Here is a 25,474-nt window from a genome sequence, read left to right as displayed (position 1 = left end):
CCTAAGTTAGCCTGGGGGTAAGGTGTCTAATTTTTTGGGTCTAAATTAAGTCAGTCTTTATTTTTGTGAAACAGTCTAACTTGCATTAGACTAGTCTATGAGCACATTTTAGACTTGTCTAACACTATAGACCGGTCTAAAATAGCTTTGTGAAACCGGCCCCAGGCTGAAATGGCCATGAATCAGGGTGGTAATAACTGGAGACTCACCATCTGTCGGCTCGGACTCGAGCGCATCTGTGTCGGCTGGCGGCTCTACGCTGTATGTGTCTGGATGAACCTGTGAGTCCTGCTCAGCCACAAGAGGACACACTTTGACTCGGGATCACGCTTAGGGAGTCTGTCATCTTCGATTATTGATCAAACGAGCCAATGCACACATTGGCGTGCGACCTTTGCATCCACGCTCCGCCCTGCAGCGCGGGTATAAATACGGAAGTGGATGCACGCACCACTTGTCTTTCTCTTCGGAGCCGATCGGTCTTCATGACGGTGTCTCTGAAGAGTGTTGATTCATTCAACGAGTGAGTGTGTCGGTGCTTCTTCTGGAAGTCTCTCCCGGTGCTGGTGGTTCTACAGCGTGAGTGCAGCGGTGGTCGCAAGCCTTCTGAGCTCTTAACTGCTGTTAACAGCTCTCCTGTTTGTGTTTGGGGATCTCTTATTCCGGTATGGAGATGGATTCGGTCCAACACATCACCTGAAAAGACCATGCTTTGGTCGGTGCCGTTAAGAAGTGAGAAAGGGTCCCACCGAAACCTTTCAGAGGCTCTTGGGGCGTGTGGCAGACGCAGCCGCGATAGAACGGCTTCCTCCACATGAAGACCGCTTCAGCACTGGCTTCATGGCCGAGTCCCGATGTGGCCGTGGCCGAGCGGCACGCTCCGAGTGACAATCACCCTGGCCTGCCGCCAAACCCTCAGCCCATGATCAGACCTTTTGTTTCTCTGGGCCAGCTGCCCCTAGAACAAGTGTCCACCAACACCGGCTGAGGGGCCACGTACAACAGCCATGCAGTAACAGGGGCCCGCCCAGACCCCAGTTACTGCATGCCTGTTGTACGTGGCCCCTCAGCCGGTGTTGGTGGACACTTGTTCTAGGGGCGGCTGGCCCGGAGAAACAAAAGGTCTGATCATGGGCTGAGGGTTCGGCGTCAGGCCAGGATGATTGTCACACGGAGCGTGCCGCTCGGCCACGGCCACCTCGGGGCTCGGCCATGAAGCCAGTGCTGAAGCGGTCTTCATATGGAGGAAGCAGTTCTATTGCGGCTGCGGCTGCCATACGCCCCAGGAGCCTCTGAAAGGTTTCAGTGGGACCCTTTCTCACTTCTTAACGACATTGACCAAAACATGCTCTTCTCAGGAGACGTGTTGGACCGTATCCATCTCCATACCGGAATAAGAGATCCCCAAACACAAAGAGGAGTGCTGTTGACAGCAGTTGAGAGCTCAGAAGGCTTGCGATCCGCTGCACTCAAGCTGTAGAACCACCAGCACCAGGAGAGACTTCCAGAAGAAGCACCGACACACTGACTCGTTGAATGAATCAACACTCTTCAGAGACACCGTCATGAAGGCCGATCGGCTCCGAAGAGAAAGACAAGTGGTGCGTGCATCCACTTCCGTATTTATACCCGCGCTGCAGGGCGAGCGTGGATGCAAAGCTCGCACGCTAATGATGACAGGCCCTAAGCGTGATCCCTAAGCGTGACCCCGATCAGTCGACTACGTCTCCATTCCCTCCTTCAGGGAACGAGGGTTACATATGTAACCAAGACGTTTTGAGGGTTTGGATGGACTGTGTGACAGTCTTCAATTCTCTCCTGAAGATGTTCTTCACTTTTGCCAGTTTTTCTGCAAACAACAAATATTGATTAGAAACATCTGTTTTATTAGCACAGATTACAGCTCAATGATTCACTAGTTCGTGTTCCAAGAACACTAGAGAAATGGGCTAGTTGCATATGGCCACCATGTTGGATTTCCGATCTAGCGAGTTTGTGCAGATGCCAGTGCAGAGAGCCGGAGAAACCAGAGAATGATCTTTAATAGTTGTTTAAAGAAAATCAATTAAAATAATACTAAGATCTATATTACTACTCCATGAGTAAATGGAATTAGGGTAGGAGTGGGGTTACTTGCTCCAAAATATATAAGTATAAATAATTGAATATGCAAATGGAGAGAATTAAATGCGTCTTGATCTTATGCATAAGGCAAACAAATGAAATCAATGGAGTTCCCTGTTCGTTGATACCGTGATGCCTAGAGACAACTATAGATGGAAATATACAAAACTGCCAGATATTTTCCTTATATTGTAATCATTGGCCCGGATTCACAGACAGGGCTTAGTTTAAGCCAGGATTAGGCCTTAGTTCAATTAGGACATTTAAGTAGCTTTTTTTAAACGTGCTTTAGAAAGAAAAAAAAACATTACTGGTGTGTATCTTGAGACAAAAAAATGGCACTGAAATATTTTAAGATATGCTTTCAGTTGAAACAGCTCAAACATGAATTTTAGTCTAAGATTAGCTTAAGCTCAAGGGCCCTATCATACACCCGGCGCAACACAGCGCCAGGCGCGGCGCGAGTGTTTTTTGCTAGTTTCAGCCCGACACAGTTATAATTTTCACTTCCTGCGCCACGTTGTTTAAATAGCAAATGCATTTGGACCCATTTGTGCGTCTATGGGCATGCTGATTGAATTGAATTCAGAAAGTTAGTGATGTTTCGCAAACATCAGACTTCACTACATACATTTTTTTTTTTTTTTGCTGTTTTTTTTAAAATGGTGTTTAAAAAAATATTTGTTTTTACTGCATATTTGAGGAGCCAACAGGAGTAGAGAAGGAAAAATGAAGACTAACACCAGAAACATCAGGGGCCGGTTTCACAAAGAGAGACTTTGACTATGGCTTAGATACAGTATAGTAGATAGTCAGACTTCAGATAGACATCTAAATCAGACCGTTGCACAAAGCACTTAAAGGGGGTCGCACACCGGACGCGCAGCTCGGCGGCGCGCCGCGCAGCGCCACGTCTTTTAAATTCGAACACATTATTCTCTATGAGAGTACACACACCGGCGGCGCCTTTCGGCGTCTGTCCGCGGCGGCTCAGGACAGTGTTCAAAATCCTGCCGCGCCACAGAGCGCCATTTACATAGTTTTATATTAAATTTACATTTATGTGTCTCAAATCGTAGTTAATGTATATACGGACTTCACCATGTGCTGCAATATACATTTAGTTTTATATTTATTTACAGAAATCAGAAAATTGCTGATGTTATCGGATTTTCAGGTGAGAGTTGTCCTAGACGTGGCGCGACGCGGCGCTGAGCTGCGCGTCCGGTGTACGGCCGCCTTAAGACTCTGACTATCTTAAGTAGGACTACACTACAATGCATTCTGGGTAAAATAAGACACTTTTCAAAACAAAAAACATGGCGGATCGAGTAAGCACATTCAACCGCTCAGTGCAGTTTACCCCAGCGGAAAATATGTGTTTGTTGGAGGAGTATAACAGTTACAAGGACATTTTACTTGGGAAATTTAGCGGAGAATGTAGTAACAAGAAGAAATGTTTAAATTATGAGCCATTTTCCCTTTTCTTTTGGCTGTTTGTAATGTAACTGATTGTTACTGCTGGTTGCCAAGGTAAAATAGAGTCTTAGACCTAAGTTAGCCTGGGGGTAAGGTGTCTAATTTTTTGGGTCTAAATTAAGTCAGTCTTTATTTTTGTGAAACAGTCTAACTTGCATTAGACTAGTCTATGAGCACATTTTAGACTTGTCTAACACTATAGACCGGTCTAAAATAGCTTTGTGAAACCGGCCCCAGGCTGAAATGGCCATGAATCAGGGTGGTAATAACTGGAGACTCACCATCTGTCGGCTCGGACTCGAGCGCATCTGTGTCGGCTGGCGGCTCTACGCTGTATGTGTCTGGATGAACCTGTGAGTCCTGCTCAGCCACAAGAGGACACACTTTGACTCGGGATCACGCTTAGGGAGTCTGTCATCTTCGATTATTGATCAAACGAGCCAATGCACACATTGGCGTGCGACCTTTGCATCCACGCTCCGCCCTGCAGCGCGGGTATAAATACGGAAGTGGATGCACGCACCACTTGTCTTTCTCTTCGGAGCCGATCGGTCTTCATGACGGTGTCTCTGAAGAGTGTTGATTCATTCAACGAGTGAGTGTGTCGGTGCTTCTTCTGGAAGTCTCTCCCGGTGCTGGTGGTTCTACAGCGTGAGTGCAGCGGTGGTCGCAAGCCTTCTGAGCTCTTAACTGCTGTTAACAGCTCTCCTGTTTGTGTTTGGGGATCTCTTATTCCGGTATGGAGATGGATTCGGTCCAACACATCACCTGAAAAGACCATGCTTTGGTCGGTGCCGTTAAGAAGTGAGAAAGGGTCCCACCGAAACCTTTCAGAGGCTCTTGGGGCGTGTGGCAGACGCAGCCGCGATAGAACGGCTTCCTCCACATGAAGACCGCTTCAGCACTGGCTTCATGGCCGAGTCCCGATGTGGCCGTGGCCGAGCGGCACGCTCCGAGTGACAATCACCCTGGCCTGCCGCCAAACCCTCAGCCCATGATCAGACCTTTTGTTTCTCTGGGCCAGCTGCCCCTAGAACAAGTGTCCACCAACACCGGCTGAGGGGCCACGTACAACAGCCATGCAGTAACAGGGGCCCGCCCAGACCCCAGTTACTGCATGCCTGTTGTACGTGGCCCCTCAGCCGGTGTTGGTGGACACTTGTTCTAGGGGCGGCTGGCCCGGAGAAACAAAAGGTCTGATCATGGGCTGAGGGTTCGGCGTCAGGCCAGGATGATTGTCACACGGAGCGTGCCGCTCGGCCACGGCCACCTCGGGGCTCGGCCATGAAGCCAGTGCTGAAGCGGTCTTCATATGGAGGAAGCAGTTCTATTGCGGCTGCGGCTGCCATACGCCCCAGGAGCCTCTGAAAGGTTTCAGTGGGACCCTTTCTCACTTCTTAACGACATTGACCAAAACATGCTCTTCTCAGGAGACGTGTTGGACCGTATCCATCTCCATACCGGAATAAGAGATCCCCAAACACAAAGAGGAGTGCTGTTGACAGCAGTTGAGAGCTCAGAAGGCTTGCGATCCGCTGCACTCAAGCTGTAGAACCACCAGCACCAGGAGAGACTTCCAGAAGAAGCACCGACACACTGACTCGTTGAATGAATCAACACTCTTCAGAGACACCGTCATGAAGACCGATCGGCTCCGAAGAGAAAGACAAGTGGTGCGTGCATCCACTTCCGTATTTATACCCGCGCTGCAGGGCGAGCGTGGATGCAAAGCTCGCACGCCAATGATGACAGGCCCTAAGCGTGATCCCTAAGCGTGACCCCGATCAGTCGACTACGTCTCCATTCCCTCCTTCAGGGAACGAGGGTTACATATGTAACCAAGACGTTTTGAGGGTTTGGATGGACTGTGTGACAGTCTTCAATTCTCTCCTGAAGATGTTCTTCACTTTTGCCAGTTTTTCTGCAAACAACAAATATTGATTAGAAACATCTGTTTTATTAGCACAGATTACAGCTCAATGATTCACTAGTTCGTGTTCCAAGAACACTAGAGAAATGGGCTAGTTGCATATGGCCGCCATGTTGGATTTCCGATCTAGCGAGTTTGTGCAGATGCCAGTGCAGAGAGCCGGAGAAACCAGAGAATGATCTTTAATAGTTGTTTAAAGAAAATCAATTAAAATAATACTAAGATCTATATTACTACTCCATGAGTAAATGGAATTAGGGTAGGAGTGGGGTTACTTGCTCCAAAATATATAAGTATAAATAATTGAATATGCAAATGGAGAGAATTAAATGCGTCTTGATCTTATGCATAAGGCAAACAAATGAAATCAATGGAGTTCCCTGTTCGTTGATACCGTGATGCCTAGAGACAACTATAGATGGAAATATACAAAACTGCCAGATATTTTCCTTATATTGTAATCATTGGCCCGGATTCACAGACAGGGCTTAGTTTAAGCCAGGATTAGGCCTTAGTTCAATTAGGACATTTAAGTAGCTTTTTTTAAACGTGCTTTAGAAAGAAAAAAAAACATTACTGGTGTGTATCTTGAGACAAAAAAATGGCACTGAAATATTTTAAGATATGCTTTCAGTTGAAACAGCTCAAACATGAATTTTAGTCTAAGATTAGCTTAAGCTCAAGGGCCCTATCATACACCCGGCGCAACACAGCGCCAGGCGCGGCGCGAGTGTTTTTTGCTAGTTTCAGCCCGACACAGTTATAATTTTCACTTCCTGCGCCACGTTGTTTAAATAGCAAATGCATTTGGACCCATTTGTGCGTCTATGGGCATGCTGATTGAATTGAATTCAGAAAGTTAGTGATGTTTCGCAAACATCAGACTTCACTACATACATTTTTTTTTTTTTGCCGTTTTTTTTAAAATGGTGTTTAAAAAAATATTGGTTTTTACTGCATATTTGAGGAGCCAACAGGAGTAGAGAAGGAAAAATGAAGACTAACACCAGAAACATCAGGGGCCGGTTTCACAAAGAGAGACTTTGACTATGGCTTAGATACAGTATAGTAGATAGTCAGACTTCAGATAGACATCTAAATCAGACCGTTGCACAAAGCACTTAAAGGGGGTCGCACACCGGACGCGCAGCTCGGCGGCGCGCCGCGCAGCGCCACGTCTTTTAAATTCGAACACATTATTCTCTATGAGAGTACACACACCGGCGGCGCCTTTCGGCGTCTGTCCGCGGCGGCTCAGGACAGTGTTCAAAATCCTGCCGCGCCACAGAGCGCCATTTACATAGTTTTATATTAAATTTACATTTATGTGTCTCAAATCGTAGTTAATGTATATACGGACTTCACCATGTGCTGCAATATACATTTAGTTTTATATTTATTTACAGAAATCAGAAAATTGCTGATGTTATCGGATTTTCAGGTGAGAGTTGTCCTAGACGTGGCGCGACGCGGCGCTGAGCTGCGCGTCCGGTGTACGGCCGCCTTAAGACTCTGACTATCTTAAGTAGGACTACACTACAATGCATTCTGGGTAAAATAAGACACTTTTCAAAACAAAAAACATGGCGGATCGAGTAAGCACATTCAACCGCTCAGTGCAGTTTACCCCAGCGGAAAATATGTGTTTGTTGGAGGAGTATAACAGTTACAAGGACATTTTACTTGGGAAATTTAGCGGAGAATGTAGTAACAAGAAGAAATGTTTAAATTATGAGCCATTTTCCCTTTTCTTTTGGCTGTTTGTAATGTAACTGATTGTTACTGCTGGTTGCCAAGGTAAAATAGAGTCTTAGACCTAAGTTAGCCTGGGGGTAAGGTGTCTAATTTTTTGGGTCTAAATTAAGTCAGTCTTTATTTTTGTGAAACAGTCTAACTTGCATTAGACTAGTCTATGAGCACATTTTAGACTTGTCTAACACTATAGACCGGTCTAAAATAGCTTTGTGAAACCGGCCCCAGGCTGAAATGGCCATGAATCAGGGTGGTAATAACTGGAGACTCACCATCTGTCGGCTCGGACTCGAGCGCATCTGTGTCGGCTGGCGGCTCTACGCTGTATGTGTCTGGATGAACCTGTGAGTCCTGCTCAGCCACAAGAGGACACACTTTGACTCGGGATCACGCTTAGGGAGTCTGTCATCTTCGATTATTGATCAAACGAGCCAATGCACACATTGGCGTGCGACCTTTGCATCCACGCTCCGCCCTGCAGCGCGGGTATAAATACGGAAGTGGATGCACGCACCACTTGTCTTTCTCTTCGGAGCCGATCGGTCTTCATGACGGTGTCTCTGAAGAGTGTTGATTCATTCAACGAGTGAGTGTGTCGGTGCTTCTTCTGGAAGTCTCTCCCGGTGCTGGTGGTTCTACAGCGTGAGTGCAGCGGTGGTCGCAAGCCTTCTGAGCTCTTAACTGCTGTTAACAGCTCTCCTGTTTGTGTTTGGGGATCTCTTATTCCGGTATGGAGATGGATTCGGTCCAACACATCACCTGAAAAGACCATGCTTTGGTCGGTGCCGTTAAGAAGTGAGAAAGGGTCCCACCGAAACCTTTCAGAGGCTCTTGGGGCGTGTGGCAGACGCAGCCGCGATAGAACGGCTTCCTCCACATGAAGACCGCTTCAGCACTGGCTTCATGGCCGAGTCCCGATGTGGCCGTGGCCGAGCGGCACGCTCCGTGTGACAATCATCCTGGCCTGACGCCGAACCCTCAGCCCATGATCAGACCTTTTGTTTCTCCGGGCCAGCCGCCCCTAGAACAAGTGTCCACCAACAACGGCTGAGGGGCCACGTACAACAGCCATGCAGTAACAGGGGCCCGCCCAGACCCCAGTTACTGCATGCCTGTTGTACGTGGCCCCTCAGCCGGTGTTGGTGGACACTTGTTCTAGGGGCGGCTGGCCCGGAGAAACAAAAGGTCTGATCATGGGCTGAGGGTTCGGCGTCAGGCCAGGATGATTGTCACACGGAGCGTGCCGCTCGGCCACGGCCACCTCGGGGCTCGGCCATGAAGCCAGTGCTGAAGCGGTCTTCATATGGAGGAAGCAGTTCTATTGCGGCTGCGGCTGCCATACGCCCCAGGAGCCTCTGAAAGGTTTCAGTGGGACCCTTTCTCACTTCTTAACGACATTGACCAAAACATGCTCTTCTCAGGAGACGTGTTGGACCGTATCCATCTCCATACCGGAATAAGAGATCCCCAAACACAAAGAGGAGTGCTGTTGACAGCAGTTGAGAGCTCAGAAGGCTTGCGATCCGCTGCACTCAAGCTGTAGAACCACCAGCACCAGGAGAGACTTCCAGAAGAAGCACCGACACACTGACTCGTTGAATGAATCAACACTCTTCAGAGACACCGTCATGAAGACCGATCGGCTCCGAAGAGAAAGACAAGTGGTGCGTGCATCCACTTCCGTATTTATACCCGCGCTGCAGGGCGAGCGTGGATGCAAAGCTCGCACGCCAATGATGACAGGCCCTAAGCGTGATCCCTAAGCGTGACCCCGATCAGTCGACTACGTCTCCATTCCCTCCTTCAGGGAACGAGGGTTACATATGTAACCAAGACGTTTTGAGGGTTTGGATGGACTGTGTGACAGTCTTCAATTCTCTCCTGAAGATGTTCTTCACTTTTGCCAGTTTTTCTGCAAACAACAAATATTGATTAGAAACATCTGTTTTATTAGCACAGATTACAGCTCAATGATTCACTAGTTCGTGTTCCAAGAACACTAGAGAAATGGGCTAGTTGCATATGGCCGCCATGTTGGATTTCCGATCTAGCGAGTTTGTGTACAACGCGCATACACTTTGCTTATCTCATCTACACACAGACGCAACAGTTCTCATTTTTAGAAAACCATACATTATTACAAGGAAAAATATTAACACATGAGGGAAATCATTGTGGTGTCCATGAAGATGTGAAAAAATAGGCATAAATCTAGCTTACACATTTACCCAAATTATTATACGCCTGTTTAACCGAAGCTAATTTGGGTGTGTTTCTCCATCCCCAATGTCACTTCTCTGTGTTTTACGGCCCTGACGAGAACGTCGGTCTCCTCGGCTGTAAAGCGCTCCTGCCGTGCGTCTGGCAAATCCGCCGTTATAATAGCAAGCCGCCATGGAACAAGTGCGCCTGCTCTTAAAGGGAATGTGAGATGTCGCTCTGATTGGTTTATTTCACGTTACGCCCAAACCACACCTATGAATAATGAAGCTACTTCAGACCAACTCATTTTAGATTTGCGTCGGCCGCAAGAGTCATTTATCCAACCGGTATAATAGCAACAGCACCCAAGACCCGCCCACAAAGTTACTTGCGTTTCGCGCTTGATACTTGCGTTTCAGATCGTTAAATAGGGCCCATTATGTTGTAAGTAACACCTGGCTGTAGTTGTTAATGCTATTATTTTATTGTTTGTGCCGTTGTTGCATCTATTAAAAACTAAACTACTGATTTTGTAATCCCTGTCAGTAAACGAAATGCGTGTCTGTGAGTGTGTTGGTGTTAAGGATTTTGAATGTTAAAATAGGGGTCTCCTGGAAAAAAGTTTGGGAAGCAGCACAGGGGTCAGACAAGCTGTGGCAAGACCTGTCAGAACTACTATGTGCCGAAGTCCAATACCGTACTCGCCAAAGTCGCAGATAATGGCTTCAAAACCAGTTTTACCCAATAATAGGGAAGATATTCAGCAAAGACTCCTAGTGTTTGCTGGGTAGCAGAGCCAGGATTGAGCACAAAATCATACATAAACCTCTAAAAAACTACGCAATAATGAGTGTGTGATGTGAACGAGTGTGAACTCTGTGACTGAAATGAGCACAGCGTGATCGCAAATCAATCGCGCTGCCTTCTGCGTCTCAGAAATCAGAGCGTTGTCAATAACAGCCTATCAAATAAAATACTTGAAAATACTACATACTGCACCTTTCCTGCTATTCATTTGTCAAGAGCCTAATCTCAGCTATAAGCTACTGAATCACACACATTCACACTACTTGATGTGTCTATTTAAATGTTTTAAACCTTGTATTATACAGTATGATAGTATATGTTTGATGTCGCAGTCTCTCCCAGAGCTGGCAAACGTTACGGCCTATTCGTTATAATTTGTTGTTTTATTTAACATGTAGTATTATTGTTTTAAGTGGAAGATATTTTAATATATTTTGTTTTACAAATTATACAAGGCATATTTGTTAAAACTATGACAGGAACCCTTTAGACACATACATGCCCAGGACACAACCATGACATAATCCGTTCCTACACTACATAAACACTATATGAAAATAAGTGTCTAACAATGAAGATAAATCTCTCTCATGCTATTTGTATATTATTAGAAGTATTATTTTTCTTAGTTTTTTGTTATGTCACACCATAAGACACATTTACAGTACAGTTCAGTAAAAATGTTTGTTTTTTAAAACAGAGAAAGAATTGACCAAGTTAGTGATGCTTCTCAAATATCAGACTTCACTACATTAATATGTTTTTTTGTGTGTGTTTACATTAGTTTTTACATATATTTGTTTTGCATATTTGAGGAGCCAACAGGAGTAGAGAAGGAAAAATGAAGAATAACACCAGAAACATCAGGCTGAAATGGCCATGAATCAGGGTGGTAATAACTGGAGACTCACCATCTGTCGGCTTGGGCTCTACGCGGGATGTGCCTGGATGAACCTGGGATTCCTGCTCAGCCACAAAAGGACACACTTTGTCTTTGAGGGTTTGGATGGAATGTTTGACAGTCTTCAATTCTCTCCTGAAGATGTTCTTCACTTTGGCCAGTTTTTCTGCAAACAACAAATATTGATTAGAAACATCTGTTTTATTAGCACAGATTACAGCTCAATGATTCACTAGTTCATGTTCCAAGAACACTAGAGAAATGGGCTAGTTGCATATGGCCGCCATGTTGGATTTCCGATCTAGCGAGTTTGTGTACAACGCGCATACACTTTGCTTATCTCATCTACACACAGACGCAACAGTTCTCATTTTTAGAAAACCATACATTATTACAAGGAAAAATATTAACACATGAGGGAAATCATTGTGGTGTCCATGAAGATGTGAAAAAATAGGCATAAATCTAGCTTACACATTTACCCAAATTATTATACGCCTGTTTAACCGAAGCTAATTTGGGTGTGTTTCTCCATCCCCAATGTCACTTCTCTGTGTTTTACGGCCCTGACGAGAACGTCGGTCTCCTCGGCTGTAAAGCGCTCCTGGCGTGCGTCTGGCAAATCCGCCATTATAATAGCAAGCCGCCATGGAACAAGTGCGCCTGCTCTTAAAGGGAATGTGAGATGTCGCTCTGATTGGTTTATTTCACGTTACGCCCAAACCACACCTATGAGTAATGAAGCTACTTCAGACCAACTCATTTTAGATTTGCGTCGGGCGCAAGAGTCATTTATCCAACCGGTATAATAGCAACAGCACCCAAGACCCGCCCACAAAGTTACTTGCGTTTCGCGCTTGATACTTGCGTTTCAGATCGTTAAATAGGGCCCATTATGTTGTAAGTAACACCTGGCTGTAGTTGTTAATGCTATTATTTTATTGTTTGTGCCGTTGTTGCATCTATTAAAAACTAAACTACTGATTTTGTAATCCCTGTCAGTAAACGAAATGCGTGTCTGTGAGTGTGTTGGTGTTAAGGATTTTGAATGTTAAAATAGGGGTCTCCTGGAAAAATGTTTGGGAAGCAGCACAGGGGTCAGACAAGCTGTGGCAAGACCTGTCAGAACTACTATGTGCCGAAGTCCAATACCGTACTCGCCAAAGTCGCAGATAATGGCTTCAAAACCAGTTTTACCCAATAAAAGGGAAGATATTCAGCAAAGACTCCTAGTGTTTGCTGGGTAGCAGAGAAAGATTGAACACAAAATCATACATAAACCTCTAAAAAACTACGCAATAATGAGTGTGTGATGTGAACGAGTGTGAACTCTGTGACTGAAATGAGCACAGCGTGATCGCAAATCAATCGCGCTGCCTTCTGCGTCTCAGAAATCAGAGCGTTGTCAATAATAGCCTATCAAATAAAATACTTGAAAATACTACATACTGCACCTTTCCTGCTATTCATTTGTCAAGAGCCTAATCTCAGCTATAAGCTACTGAATCACACACATTCACACTACTTGATGTGTCTATTTAAATGTTTTAAACCTTGTATTATACAGTATGATAGTATATGTTTGATGTCGCAGTCTCTCCCAGAGCTGGCAAACGTTACGGCCTATTCGTTATAATTTGTTGTTTTATTTAACATGTAGTATTATTGTTTTAAGTGGAAGATATTTTAATATATTTTGTTTTACAAATTATACAAGGCATATTTGTTAAAACTATGACAGGAACCCTTTAGACACATCCATGCCCAGGACACAACCATGACATAATCCGTTCCTACACTACATAAACACTATATGAAAATAAGTGTCTAACAATGAAGATAAATCTCTCTCATGCTATTTGTATATTATTAGAAGTATTATTTTTCTTAGTTTTTTGTTATGTCACACCATAAGACACATTTACAGTACAGTTCAGTAAAAATGTTTGTTTTTTAAAACAGAGAAAGAATTGACCAAGTTAGTGATGCTTCTCAAATATCAGACTTCACTACATTAATATGTTTTTTTGTGTGTGTTTACATTAGTTTTTACATATATTTGTTTTGCATATTTGAGGAGCCAACAGGAGTAGAGAAGGAAAAATGAAGACTAACACCAGAAACATCAGGCTGAAATGGCCATGAATCAGGGTGGTAATAACTGGAGACTCACCATCTGTCGGCTTGGGCTCTACGCGGGATGTGCCTGGATGAACCTGGGATTCCTGCTCAGCCACAAAAGGACACACTTTGTCTTTGAGGGTTTGGATGGAATGTTTGACAGTCTTCAATTCTCTCCTGAAGATGTTCTTCACTTTGGCCAGTTTTTCTGCAAACAACAAATATTGATTAGAAACATCTGTTTTATTAGCACAGATTACAGCTCAATGATTCACTAGTTCATGTTCCAAGAACACTAGAGAAATGGGCTAGTTGCATATGGCCGCCATGTTGGATTTCCGATCTAGCGAGTTTGTGTACAACGCGCATACACTTTGCTTATCTCATCTACACACAGACGCAACAGTTCTCATTTTTAGAAAACCATACATTATTACAAGGAAAAATATTAACACATGAGGGAAATCATTGTGGTGTCCATGAAGATGTGAAAAAATAGGCATAAATCTAGCTTACACATTTACCCAAATTATTATACGCCTGTTTAACCGAAGCTAATTTGGGTGTGTTTCTCCATCCCCAATGTCACTTCTCTGTGTTTTACGGCCCTGACGAGAACGTCGGTCTCCTCGGCTGTAAAGCGCTCCTGCCGTGCGTCTGGCAAATCCGCCGTTATAATAGCAAGCCGCCATGGAACAAGTGCGCCTGCTCTTAAAGGGAATGTGAGATGTCGCTCTGATTGGTTTATTTCACGTTACGCCCAAACCACACCTATGAGTAATGAAGCTACTTCAGACCAACTCATTTTAGATTTGCGTCGGGCGCAAGAGTCATTTATCCAACCGGTATAATAGCAACAGCACCCAAGACCCGCCCACAAAGTTACTTGCGTTTCACGCTTGATACTTGCGTTTCAGATCGTTAAATAGGGCCCATTATGTTGTAAGTAACACCTGGCTGTAGTTGTTAATGCTATTATTTTATTGTTTGTGCCGTTGTTGCATCTATTAAAAACTAAACTACTGATTTTGTAATCCCTGTCAGTAAACGAAATGCGTGTCTGTGAGTGTGTTGGTGTTAAGGATTTTGAATGTTAAAATAGGGGTCTCCTGGAAAAATGTTTGGGAAGCAGCACAGGGGTCAGACAAGCTGTGGCAAGACCTGTCAGAACTACTATGTGCCGAAGTCCAATACCGTACTCGCCAAAGTCGCAGATAATGGCTTCAAAACCAGTTTTACCCAATAAAAGGGAATATATTCAGCAAAGACTCCTAGTGTTTGCTGGGTAGCAGAGAAAGATTGAACACAAAATCATACATAAACCTCTAAAAAACTATGCAATAATGAGTGTGTGATGTGAACGAGTGTGAACTCTGTGACTGAAATGAGCACAGCGTGATCGCAAATCAATCGCGCTGCCTTCTGCGTCTCAGAAATCAGAGCGTTGTCTGAAATGGCCATGAATCAGGGTGGTAATAACTGGAGACTCACCATGTTTTGGCTTGGGCTCTACTCTGGATGTGCCTGGATGAACCTGGGATTCCTGCTCAGCCACAAGAGGACACACTTTGTTTTTGAGGGTTTGGATGGAATGTTTGACAGTCTTCAATTCTCCCCTGAAGATGTTCTTCACTTTGGCCAGTTTTTCTGCAAATAACAAATATTGATTAGAAACATCTGTTTTATTAGCACAGATTACAGCTCAATGATTCACTAGTTCATGTTCCAGGAACACTAGAGAAATGGGCTAGCTGCATATGGCCGCCATGTTGGATTTCCGATCTAGCGAGTTTGTGCAGACGCCAGTGCAGAGAGCCGGAGAAACCAGAGAATGATCTTTAATAGTTGTTTAAAGAAAATGATACATCACTTAAAGGAGCTGTATGTAGTTTTCAGCGGCCTCTAGCGGTGATGTTTCAGATTGCAACCAATAAGTTGACAAGCGCGTGCTCTTGCGTGTGCTCGAATTTATGAGCGAGCACTGTGGGTACCGGCCAGACTGAGACAGTGAAATGAACTGAAATAAGTGTCTAACAATGAAGATAAATCTCTCTCATGCTATTTGTATATTATTAGGAGTATTATTTTTCTTAGTTTTTTGTTATGTCACATCATAAGACACATTTCTGTCAGGACCACTATCGTCATATATGATTGACAATTAGCATACAATTTGGATTGGCGGAATGGTTCCGTTCTGGGCGAGAACTCCCTGCACATCGATGCAGCCTAGGATGGATAAGAGCAGGGAGAGCAGCAATAACCCCCCTTGGGGTAAACAGAACAGAACCAACATGAATGTATTGCAGATATCATTAATTCAAGATTTTAAAGTACGACATAATTCGAGAATTTATTCTGATTCGAAGGGAATCAGAATGCCAAATCCTGACAGGGCGAGAGGAGGAGCTGGGGAGGGAGGAGGGTAATTCGCTCCTGAGAAACGCGATAGTTGCTGATAATACTGAAGCAGCTTATATATGCATACGGTGATAGGCGTCGTATTCCTATAGGTAGATGTGGATCAGCTGATAGTCAGCTGATGCGAGCTTGACTAACGTGACCTGCCAGAACTAACGCTACGCTTGATTTACAGTACAGTTCAGTAAAAATGTTTTTTTTTTAAAACAGAGAAAGAATTGACCAAGTTAGTGATGCTTCTCAAATATCAGACTTCACTACATTAATATGTTTTTTGTGTGTGTTTAAATTAGTTTTTACATATATTTGTTTTGCATATTTGAGGAGCCAACAGGAGTAGAGAAGGAAAAATGAAGACTAACACCAGAAACATCAGGCTGAAATGGCCATGAATCAGGGTGGTAATAACTGGAGACTCACCATCTATCGGCTCGGGACACACTTTGTTTTTGAGGGTTTGGATGGAATGTTTGACAGTCTTCAATTCTCTCCTGAAGATGTTCTTCACTTTGGCCAGTTTTTCTGCAAACAACAAATATTGATTAGAAACATCTGTTTTATTAGCACAGATTACAGCTCAATGATTCACTAGTTCATGTTCCAGGAACACTAGAGAAATGGGCTAGTTGCATATGGCCGCCATGTTGGATTTCCGATCTAGCGAGTTTGTGCAGACGCCAGTGCAGAGAGCCGGAGAAACCAGAGAATGATCTTTAATAGTTGTTTAAAGAAAATGATACATCACTTAAAATAATACTAAGATCTATATTACTACTCCATGAGTAAATTACATTTAAATGCACGCATGTTTAAATCAGGAGAATGAAATACACTCTGTCCATGAAGAGTAAATTGACTCGGACTCGTGGTGCATGAACATACACAATGTCTGATTCCCGGAGCAATTATGCCTACTGTAAATATACAAATATGTAAATATGACCAAATTTTTAAAATTAAATCTAGCACAGAAATATATAAAATAAAAATAAAATATCCATCTTAAAAGACTTCAATCTTTTGATTTCTGATCTGCTGCAAATCAGCAACAAGAAGTTACTTTACGTGATGTCAGAGGATCAGAATTATAGCCAGGTAGAAATATCATGAAACAAAGGTAATAATGACTCACTGTCATCCAGATCACAACTGGAGAGCTCTGGCACAGGCTCTGGCTCAGGATCAACAGGATCTACACGCTGTGTTTCCTCAATCCTGGATGGACCTGGCACACACAGATCTTCACACACCTGTCCTGGAAGGCACATCATCGCCTCATGATACACAGAATTTGTGTCCAGCATTTGCTCCATCTCGGAGGGACCTGGCATAAAAGAAGATGTGTTTTTATCTCAAAATATCTTAAAGAACAGTTGAGTATTGCAATAATGGAGATATAATCATCACTCATCTTAAAATGGTGTGATTTTCAGCAGTTTTGAAAGGATGACAACAAAGCTTGTCTCGTATTTATTGAAAATGTTCCTCGTTTTTTTTATGTTATGTCACACCATAAGATACATTTACAGTAACTGTACAGTAACAATAACTGGAGACTCACCATCTGTCGGCTCGGACTCGAGCGCATATGTGTCGGCTGGCGGCTCTACGCTGGATGTGTCTGGATGAACCTGGGATTCCTGCTCAGCCACAAGAGGACGCACTTTGGTTTTGAGGGTTTGGATGGATTGTTTCACAGTCTTCAATCCTCTCCTGAAGATGTTCTTCACTTTTGCCAGTTTTTCTGCAAACAACAAATATTGATTAGAAACATCTGTTTTATTAGCACAGATTACAGCTCAATGATTCACTAGTTCGTGTTCCAGGAACACTAGAGAAATGGGCTAGCTGCATATGGCCGCCATGTTGGATTTCCGATCTAGCGAGTTTGTGCAGACGCCAGTGCAGAGAGCCGGAGAAACCAGAGAATGATCTTTAATAGTTGTTTAAAGAAAATGATACATCACTTAAAATAATACTAAGATCTATATTACTATTCCATGAGTAAATGACATTTAAATGCACGCATGTTTAAATCAGGAGAATGAAATACACTTTCATTAAATACACTCTGTCCATGAAGAGTAAATTGACTCGGACTCGTGGTGCATGAACATACACAATGTCTGATTCCCGGAGCAATTATGCCTACTGTAGATATACAAATATGTAAATATAACCAAATTTTAAAAATTAAATCTAGCACAGAAATATATAAAATACAAATAAAATATCCATCTTAAAAGACTTCAATCTTTTGATTTCTGATCTGCTGCAAATCAGCTACAAGAAGTTTCTTTACGTGATGTCAGAGGATCAGAATTATAGCCAGGTAGAAATATCATGAAACAAAGGTAATAATGACTCACTGTCATCCAGATCACAACTGGAGAGCTCTGGCACAGGCTCTGGCTCAGGATCAACAGGATCTACACGCTGTGTTTCCTCAATCCTGGATGGACCTGGCACACACAGATCTTCACACACCTGTCCTGGAAGGCACATCATCGCCTCATGATACACAGGAATTGTGTTCAGCATTTGCCCCATCTTGGAAGGACCTGGCATAAAAGAAGATGTGTTTTTATCTCAAAATATCTTAAAGAACAGTTGAGTATTGCAATAAGGGAGATATAATCATCACTCATCTTAAAATGGTGTGATTTTCAGCAGTTTTGAAAGGATGACAACAAAGCTTGTCTTGTATTTATTGAAAATGTTCTTAGTTTTTTGTTATGTCACACCATGAGATACATTTACAGTAACTGTACAGTAACAATAACTGGAGACTCACCATCTGTCGGCTCGGACTCGAGCGCATATGTGTCGGCTGGCGGCTCTACGCTGGATGTGTCTGGATGAACCTGGGATTCCTGCTCATCCACAAGAGGACGCACTTTGGTTTTGAGGGTTTGGATGGAATGTTTCACAGTCTTCAATCCTCTCTTGAAGATGTTCTTCACTTTTGCCAGTTTTTCTGCAAACAACAAATATTGATTAGAAACATCTGTTTTATTAGCACAGATTACAGCTCAATGATTCACTAGTTCATGTTCCAAGAACAATAGAGAAATGGGCTAGTTGCATATGGCCGCCATGTTGGATTTCCGATCTAGCGAGTTTGTGCAGACGCCAGTGCAGAGAGCCGGAGAAACCAGAGAATGATCTTTAATAGTTGTTTAAAGAAAATGATTCATCACTTAAAATAATACTAAGATCTATATTACTATTCCATGAGTAAATGACATTTAAATGCACGCATGTTTAAATCAGGAGAATGAAATACACTTTCATTAAATACACTCTGTCCATGAAGAGTAAATTGACTCGGACTCGTGGTGCATGAACATACACAATGTCTGATTCCCGGAGCAATTATGCCTACTGTAGATATACAAATATGTAAATATAACCAAATTTTAAAAATTAAATCTAGCACAGAAATATATAAAATACAAATAAAATATCCATCTTAAAAGACTTCAATCTTTTGATTTCTGATCTGCTGCAAATCAGCTACAAGAAGTTTCTTTACGTGATGTCAGAGGATCAGAATTATAGCCAGGTAGAAATATCATGAAACAAAGGTAATAATGACTCACTGTCATCCAGATCACAACTGGAGAGCTCTGGCACAGGCTCTGGCTCAGGATCAACAGGATCTACACGCTGTGTTTCCTCAATCCTGGATGGACCTGGCACACACAGATCTTCACACACCTGTCCTGGAAGGCACATCATCGCCTCATGATACACAGGAATTGTGTTCAGCATTTGCCCCATCTTGGAAGGACCTGGCATAAAAGAAGATGTGTTTTTATCTCAAAATATCTTAAAGAACAGTTGAGTATTGCAATAAGGGAGATATAATCATCACTCATCTTAAAATGGTGTGATTTTCAGCAGTTTTGAAAGGATGACAACAAAGCTTGTCTTGTATTTATTGAAAATGTTCTTAGTTTTTTGTTATGTCACACCATGAGATACATTTACAGTAACTGTACAGTAACAATAACTGCAGACTCACCATCCGTCGGCTCGGACTCGAGCGCATATGTGTCGGCTGGCGGCTCTACGCTGTATGTGTCTGGATGAACCTGGGATTCCTGCTCATCCACAAGAGGACGCACTTTGGTTTTGAGGGTTTGGATGGAATGTTTGACAGTCTTCAATCCTCTCCTGAAGATGTTCTTCACTTTTGCCAGTTTTTCTGCAAACAACAAATATTGATTAGAAACATCTGTTTTATTAGCACAGATTACAGCTCAATGATTCACTAGTTCGTGTTCCAAGAACAATAGAGAAATGGGCTAGTTGCATATGGCCGCCATGTTGGATTTCCGATCTAGCGAGTTTGTGCAGACGCCAGTGCAGAGAGCCGGAGAAACCAGAGAATGATCTTTAATAGTAGTTTAAAGAAAATGATTCATCACTTAAAATAATACTAAGATCTATATTACTACTCCATGAGTAAATGACATTTAAATGCACGCATGTTTAAATAAGGAGAATGAAATACACTCTGTCCATGAAGAGTAAATTGACTCGGACTCGTGGTGCATGAACATACACAATGTCTGATTCCCGGAGCAATTATGCCTACTGTAAATATACAAATATGTAAATATAACCAAATTTTAAAAATTAAATCTAGCACAGAAATATATAAAATACAAATAAAATATCCATCTTAAAAGACTTCAATCTTTTGATTTCTGATCTGCTGCAAATCAGCAACAAGAAGTTTCTTTACGTGATGTCAGAGGATCAGAATTATAGCCAGGTAGAAAAGTAGAAAATAACAGATGGCAGAAATATCATGAAACAAAGGTAATAAAGACTCACTGTCATCCAGATCACAACTGGAGAGCTCTGGCACAGGCTCTGGCTCAGGATCAACAGGATCTACACGCTGTGTTTCCTCAATCCTGGATGGACCTGGCACACACAGATCTTCACACACCTGTCCTGGAAGGCACATCATCGCCTCATAATACACAGGAATTGTGTTCAGCATTTGCTCCATCTCGGAGGGACCTGGCATAAAAGAAGATGTGTTTTTATCTCAAAATATCTTAAAGAACAGTTGAGTATTGCAATAATGGAGATATAATCATCACTCATCTTAAAATGGTGTGATTTTCAGCAGTTTTGAAAGGATGACAACAAAGCTTGTCTCGTATTTATTGAAAATGTTCTTAGTTTTTTGTTATGTCACACCATAAGATACATTTACAGTAACTGTACAGTAACAATAACTGCAGACTCACCATCCGTCGGCTCGGACTCGAGCGCATATGTGTCGGCTGGCGGCTCTACGCTGGATGTGTCTGGATGAACCTGGGATTCCTGCTCATCCACAAGAGGACGCACTTTGGTTTTGAGGGTTTGGATGGAATGTTTCACAGTCTTCAATCCTCTCCTGAAGATGTTCTTCTTTTTTGCCAGTTTTTCTGCAAACAACAAATATTGATTAGAAACATCTGTTTTATTAGCACAGATTACAGCTCAATGATTCACTAGTTCATGTTCCAAGAACACTAGAGAAATGGGCTAGTTGCATATGGCCGCCATGTTGGATTTCCGATCTAGCGAGTTTGTGCAGACGCCAGTGCAGAGAGCCGGAGAAACCAGAGAATGATCTTTAATAGTTGTTTAAAGAAAATGATTCATCACTTAAAATAATACTAAGATCTATATTACTATTCCATGAGTAAATGACATTTAAATGCACGCATGTTTAAATCAGGAGAATGAAATACACTCTGTCCATGAAGAGTAAATTGACTCGGACTCGTGGTGCATGAACATACACAATGTCTGATTCCCGGAGCAATTATGCCTACTGTAAATATACAAATATGTAAATATAACCAAATTTTAAAAATTAAATCTAGCACAGAAATATATAAAATAAAAATAAAATATCCATCTTAAAAGACTTCAATCTTTTGATTTCTGATCTGCTGCAAATCAGCAACAAGAAGTTACTTTACGTGATGTCAGAGGATCAGAATTATAGCCAGGTAGAAAAGTAGAAAATAACAGATGGCAGAAATATCATGAAACAAAGGTAATAAAGACTCACTGTCATCCAGATCACAACTGGAGAGTTCTGGCACAGGCTCTGGCTCAGGATCAACAGGATATGCATGCTGTGTTTCCTCAATCCTGGATGGACCTGGCACACACAGATCTTCACACACCTGTCCTGGAAGGCACATCATCGCCTCATAATACACAGGAATTGTGTTCAGCATTTGCCCCATCTCGGAGGGACCTGGCATAAAAGAAGATGTGTTTTTATCTCAAAATATCTTAAAGAACAGTTGAGTATTGCAATAAGGGAGATATAATCATCACTCATCTTAAAATGGTGTGATTTTCAGCAGTTTTGAAAGGATGACAACAAAGCTTGTCTCGTATTTATTGAAAATGTTCTTAGATTTTTGTTATGTCACACCATGAGATACATTTACAGTAACTGTACAGTAACAATAACTGCAGACTCACCATCCGTCGGCTCGGACTCGAGCGCATATGTGTCGGCTGGCGGCTCTACGCTGGATGTGTCTGGATGAACCTGGGATTCCTGCTCATCCACAAGAGGACGCACTTTGGTTTTGAGGGTTTGGATGGAATGTTTCACAGTCTTCAATCCTCTCTTGAAGATGTTCTTCTTTTTTGCCAGTTTTTCTGCAAACAACAAATATTGATTAGAAACATCTGTTTTATTAGCACAGATTACAGCTCAATGATTCACTAGTTCATGTTCCAAGAACACTAGAGAAATGGGCTAGTTGCATATGGCCCACTGGTTGGATTTCCGATCTAAGGAGTTTGTGCAGAAGCAAAACATCTGTGAACTTGCCCTTTAAAAATGTTGAAGGACAGCATCATTTTGTCTATTTAACTGAACATGACTTTAAAGTCCTGACTTGTATTATCTTAGAGCTGTTTTCCATATGGACATTTCTTTGTTGTGTCACAGTTTGAGTCACAGTTATTCCTGGCAGATTAAAGCATATTTTGTGATTTGTTTGTGATGCATGCATGCATTTTCTGTAAAGCTGCTTTGAAACGACAGCCTATGTATTGTGAAAAGCACTAGATCTATGGTTTTACTATGGTAAAACTGTAACGTTATTTTTTGTTCAAACCATGGTTCAACTATAGTTATACATTGCAGTAAAACCTAAAGTAAAAGGAATCTAAGGTATTCATAACTATAGTAACCATACATTTTGAAAGCATGGTTAAATTTGAAGTTACGGTTTTCCTACAATACAACAATCATAGATAACGTTAAACCATAATTGTTGTAGTAAAACCATGGTTCATTGTGTTAGTTACTATGGTTTTACTGCAAAAACTGTGGTAAACTGATGGTGAAAAGCACACTGGCCTAATTATGTGTCAGTTCTGGTGTATTAACTCAGTACCTGTTGTATTGGGGTCAGTCGCTTCAGTTGTCCTGCGTTTTGGCTTTCTCCAAGCGGACTTAACAGCGCCTCTCCGCGGCTGAGGGTCCTCGGACATACTCTCCAGCTCCACTGGGAAGTTATCAGGCATGATATCTGATCGAAACTGTTTCTGCCTGTCGTTTACAACTGTTGACTGCGTTTGTACACTATTGACTCTACTGAACTAACGTTACTGTTATGATCACCTGAAGATTCCGTCAAAGTAACTCAATTTATATGGAATATATAGGCTATTAAATGACACCGTATTCTGTCAGATTCTGAACCTCGACGAGTTGTGTAGACTCTTTTTCCCTTTCCTATAAATCTGTAGACTACGTTTGTAACACTTTAGTCCGTTAGTCTGATAACCGCTGCTGACCTGAACAACTGTTTGTTTGTATATGACGCCGCGTCACTGCGTTGCCATGGCAATAGTCAGACGGAGAAGATGATCAGTGGTGACTCACTCTGGGACCTATGGAAGCTTGTTTCCGCCACTGAATAATAAATAAATAATAATAATTGCGACTTTTTAATTCACAATTCGGACTTTTTCTCACAACTGCGAGAAATGAAGTCAGAATTGTGAGAAATAAAGTCGCAATTCTGAGAAGTAAACTCGCTTTTGCGAGATATACTGAGAAATAAAGTCGCAATTTGGAGATATAAAGTCAGAATTGCATGATTATATAAAGTCGCAATTGCGTGTTATAAAGTCAGAATTGTGAGATATAAACTATTCTTTTAAAAAAGGTTTAAAAAAAAGTCAGTCTTTTTTTTTCCTTAGAATTCTGACTTTATTATTGTGTATTATGAAAACAAAGTTAACAAAGGTCTTGTTAATTTATTTATACTGTTGGCAAAATGTTATATTCATAAACAAAAATATTTAAATTCATCCCCAATATTTAAGATGTTTAAATTAGAATTTGATTGTTTTATGTCTTCACTGAAATTGTTAAAAAACATATTTTGATATTATTTTTGGATCCCCTGCTACCAATTAATGTCACTCTTTGTTTTTATCGTGTACCAAAAGTTGTTGTTCATAAGGGGGAAAAAATGCAAGAAATTGACCGAAAACCCCCGGAAAAATGGCTTGCTAACAAAAATGTCTGTGAAATTACCTGTGTAATTCTGTAAAATCATGACATCAAAATTTTGTACATAGAAAAACAATGACATTTTGTTACATTTACAGTAATATTTTGAAAATAGTACAAATGCTGTTGTAAAATACTGAACCAAACAAAAATGTTGATTTTACAGTAAGAATGAGTTAAAATAATCATATTAATTTGTAGAATTGACAGATTTATGCAATTTAAACAGAAAAAAAAACGGTATACAGAAAGCAACAATGCAGTTAAAATTACAACATGACAGTGTTAAAATATTTTTCGGACATGCAGATTTTCAATAGCCTATATAGTCTACATAAAGAAAATGTACATTTTATAAATTCATGTTATATTTTAGAGATAAAATATGTTCAAGAACAGCATAACTGTGTTAATATGAAGGGTTTAAAAATAGGAAATGGGTCTTTTAGGTCCAACAGCACTGTACAAATTAGCCTACTAGCTAAATGAACTGGTAGGAATTGCAAATTGCATCTGTTTTCCTAATAGACCGTTAAGGGATATTATACAACAGCCAAACTGTTCATTTGTTATTTTGAACAATGAATTAATTCAATTGTAAATGATAAAATAAAATAATTTCGTTTTTTTATTTTTTTTTTATTTTATTTTTTTATTTACAGAATAATGTCATTTAGTAATATTTATATTTTGTCGATGTAAAATGTACATGCCCATGTATATGAACATCTGCGTTTATCGAGCAGTAGATCTCTGATTCTCGCGGGATTAGCTGTTTTGATGAACTTCACGAGAGCGCGCACACCAATTCTGCCAGTGAGCTAGTGGAGTTTTGCATGACATGTAAAATCTGGTAAGTGAATGAACGGTTTGTTTTCTACAAACTTGAAAAACAATACAAGACAATTATATGTTATGATGACTGAGGCTATTTTGCCGTGGTTTCATGTTCAACGCACAACTCTTTCAGTTTGTTTCTTTCATGCTGAGTAACTAGGATAAAAAAGAGCGATTTAACGTTTCCTGTCGTTTCTGCATCAGATTTCTGATTATCATCACAGGATCAGCCATTTCGACGAACTTCATGAGTTGAGAGCCATATACTGTCTATGGTGAGAGCGCCCGCCAATTCTGCCAGTGAGCTAGTGGAGTTTTGCATGACATGTAA

The 25,474-nt window shown here is 41.8% G+C and overlaps 1 protein-coding gene across 2 annotated transcripts; it reads right to left on the bottom strand.

Moving 5' to 3' along the window:
* Positions 1-8,701: 8,701 nt before the first annotated feature.
* LOC309505552 (uncharacterized protein) lies at positions 8,702-23,540 on the bottom strand. 2 transcript variants are annotated; one of them, XM_082178952.1, is made up of 12 exons: positions 20,583-20,720; positions 19,765-19,947; positions 19,340-19,531; positions 18,532-18,714; positions 18,107-18,298; positions 17,299-17,481; positions 16,870-17,061; positions 16,158-16,259; positions 14,808-14,963; positions 13,369-13,524; positions 11,206-11,361; positions 8,702-9,197 (listed from the first exon to the last, which is right to left on the bottom strand). In XM_082178952.1, exons 1-12 carry the CDS (start codon positions 20,716-20,718, stop codon positions 9,103-9,105), a joined length of 1,926 nt encoding a protein of 641 aa, XP_082035078.1. In that variant the 5' UTR covers positions 20,719-20,720; the 3' UTR covers positions 8,702-9,102. The 2 variants fall into 2 exon arrangements, with proteins under 2 accessions (XP_082035078.1, XP_082035079.1); XM_082178953.1 differs by lacking the exons at positions 19,340-19,531; positions 19,765-19,947; positions 20,583-20,720 and adding an exon at positions 23,180-23,540.
* Between the last annotated feature and the right edge of the window lie 1,934 nt (positions 23,541-25,474).

Source organism: Leuciscus leuciscus (assembly GCF_965113295.1).
Source record: "Leuciscus leuciscus genome assembly, chromosome: 9".
Classification (NCBI taxonomy): Eukaryota; Metazoa; Chordata; class Actinopteri; order Cypriniformes; family Leuciscidae; genus Leuciscus; species Leuciscus leuciscus.
This window is presented reverse-complemented; position numbering and strand designations above follow the sequence as displayed.

Excerpts from the sequence above, each read along its gene's own strand:
- LOC309505552 (XM_082178952.1), bottom strand. The coding sequence starts at position 20,718 with ATGTGCCTTCCAGGACAGGTGTGTGAAGATCTGTGTGTGCCAGGTCCA. Across the intron at positions 18,299-18,531 it reads CGAGTCCGAGCCGACAGATG|GTCCTTCCAAGATGGGGCAA; the intron begins GTGAGTCTCCAG and ends CTTTTATGCCAG. Across the intron at positions 13,525-14,807 it reads AGAGCCCAAGCCAAAACATG|AAAAACTGGCCAAAGTGAAG; the intron begins GTGAGTCTCCAG and ends TGTTGTTTGCAG.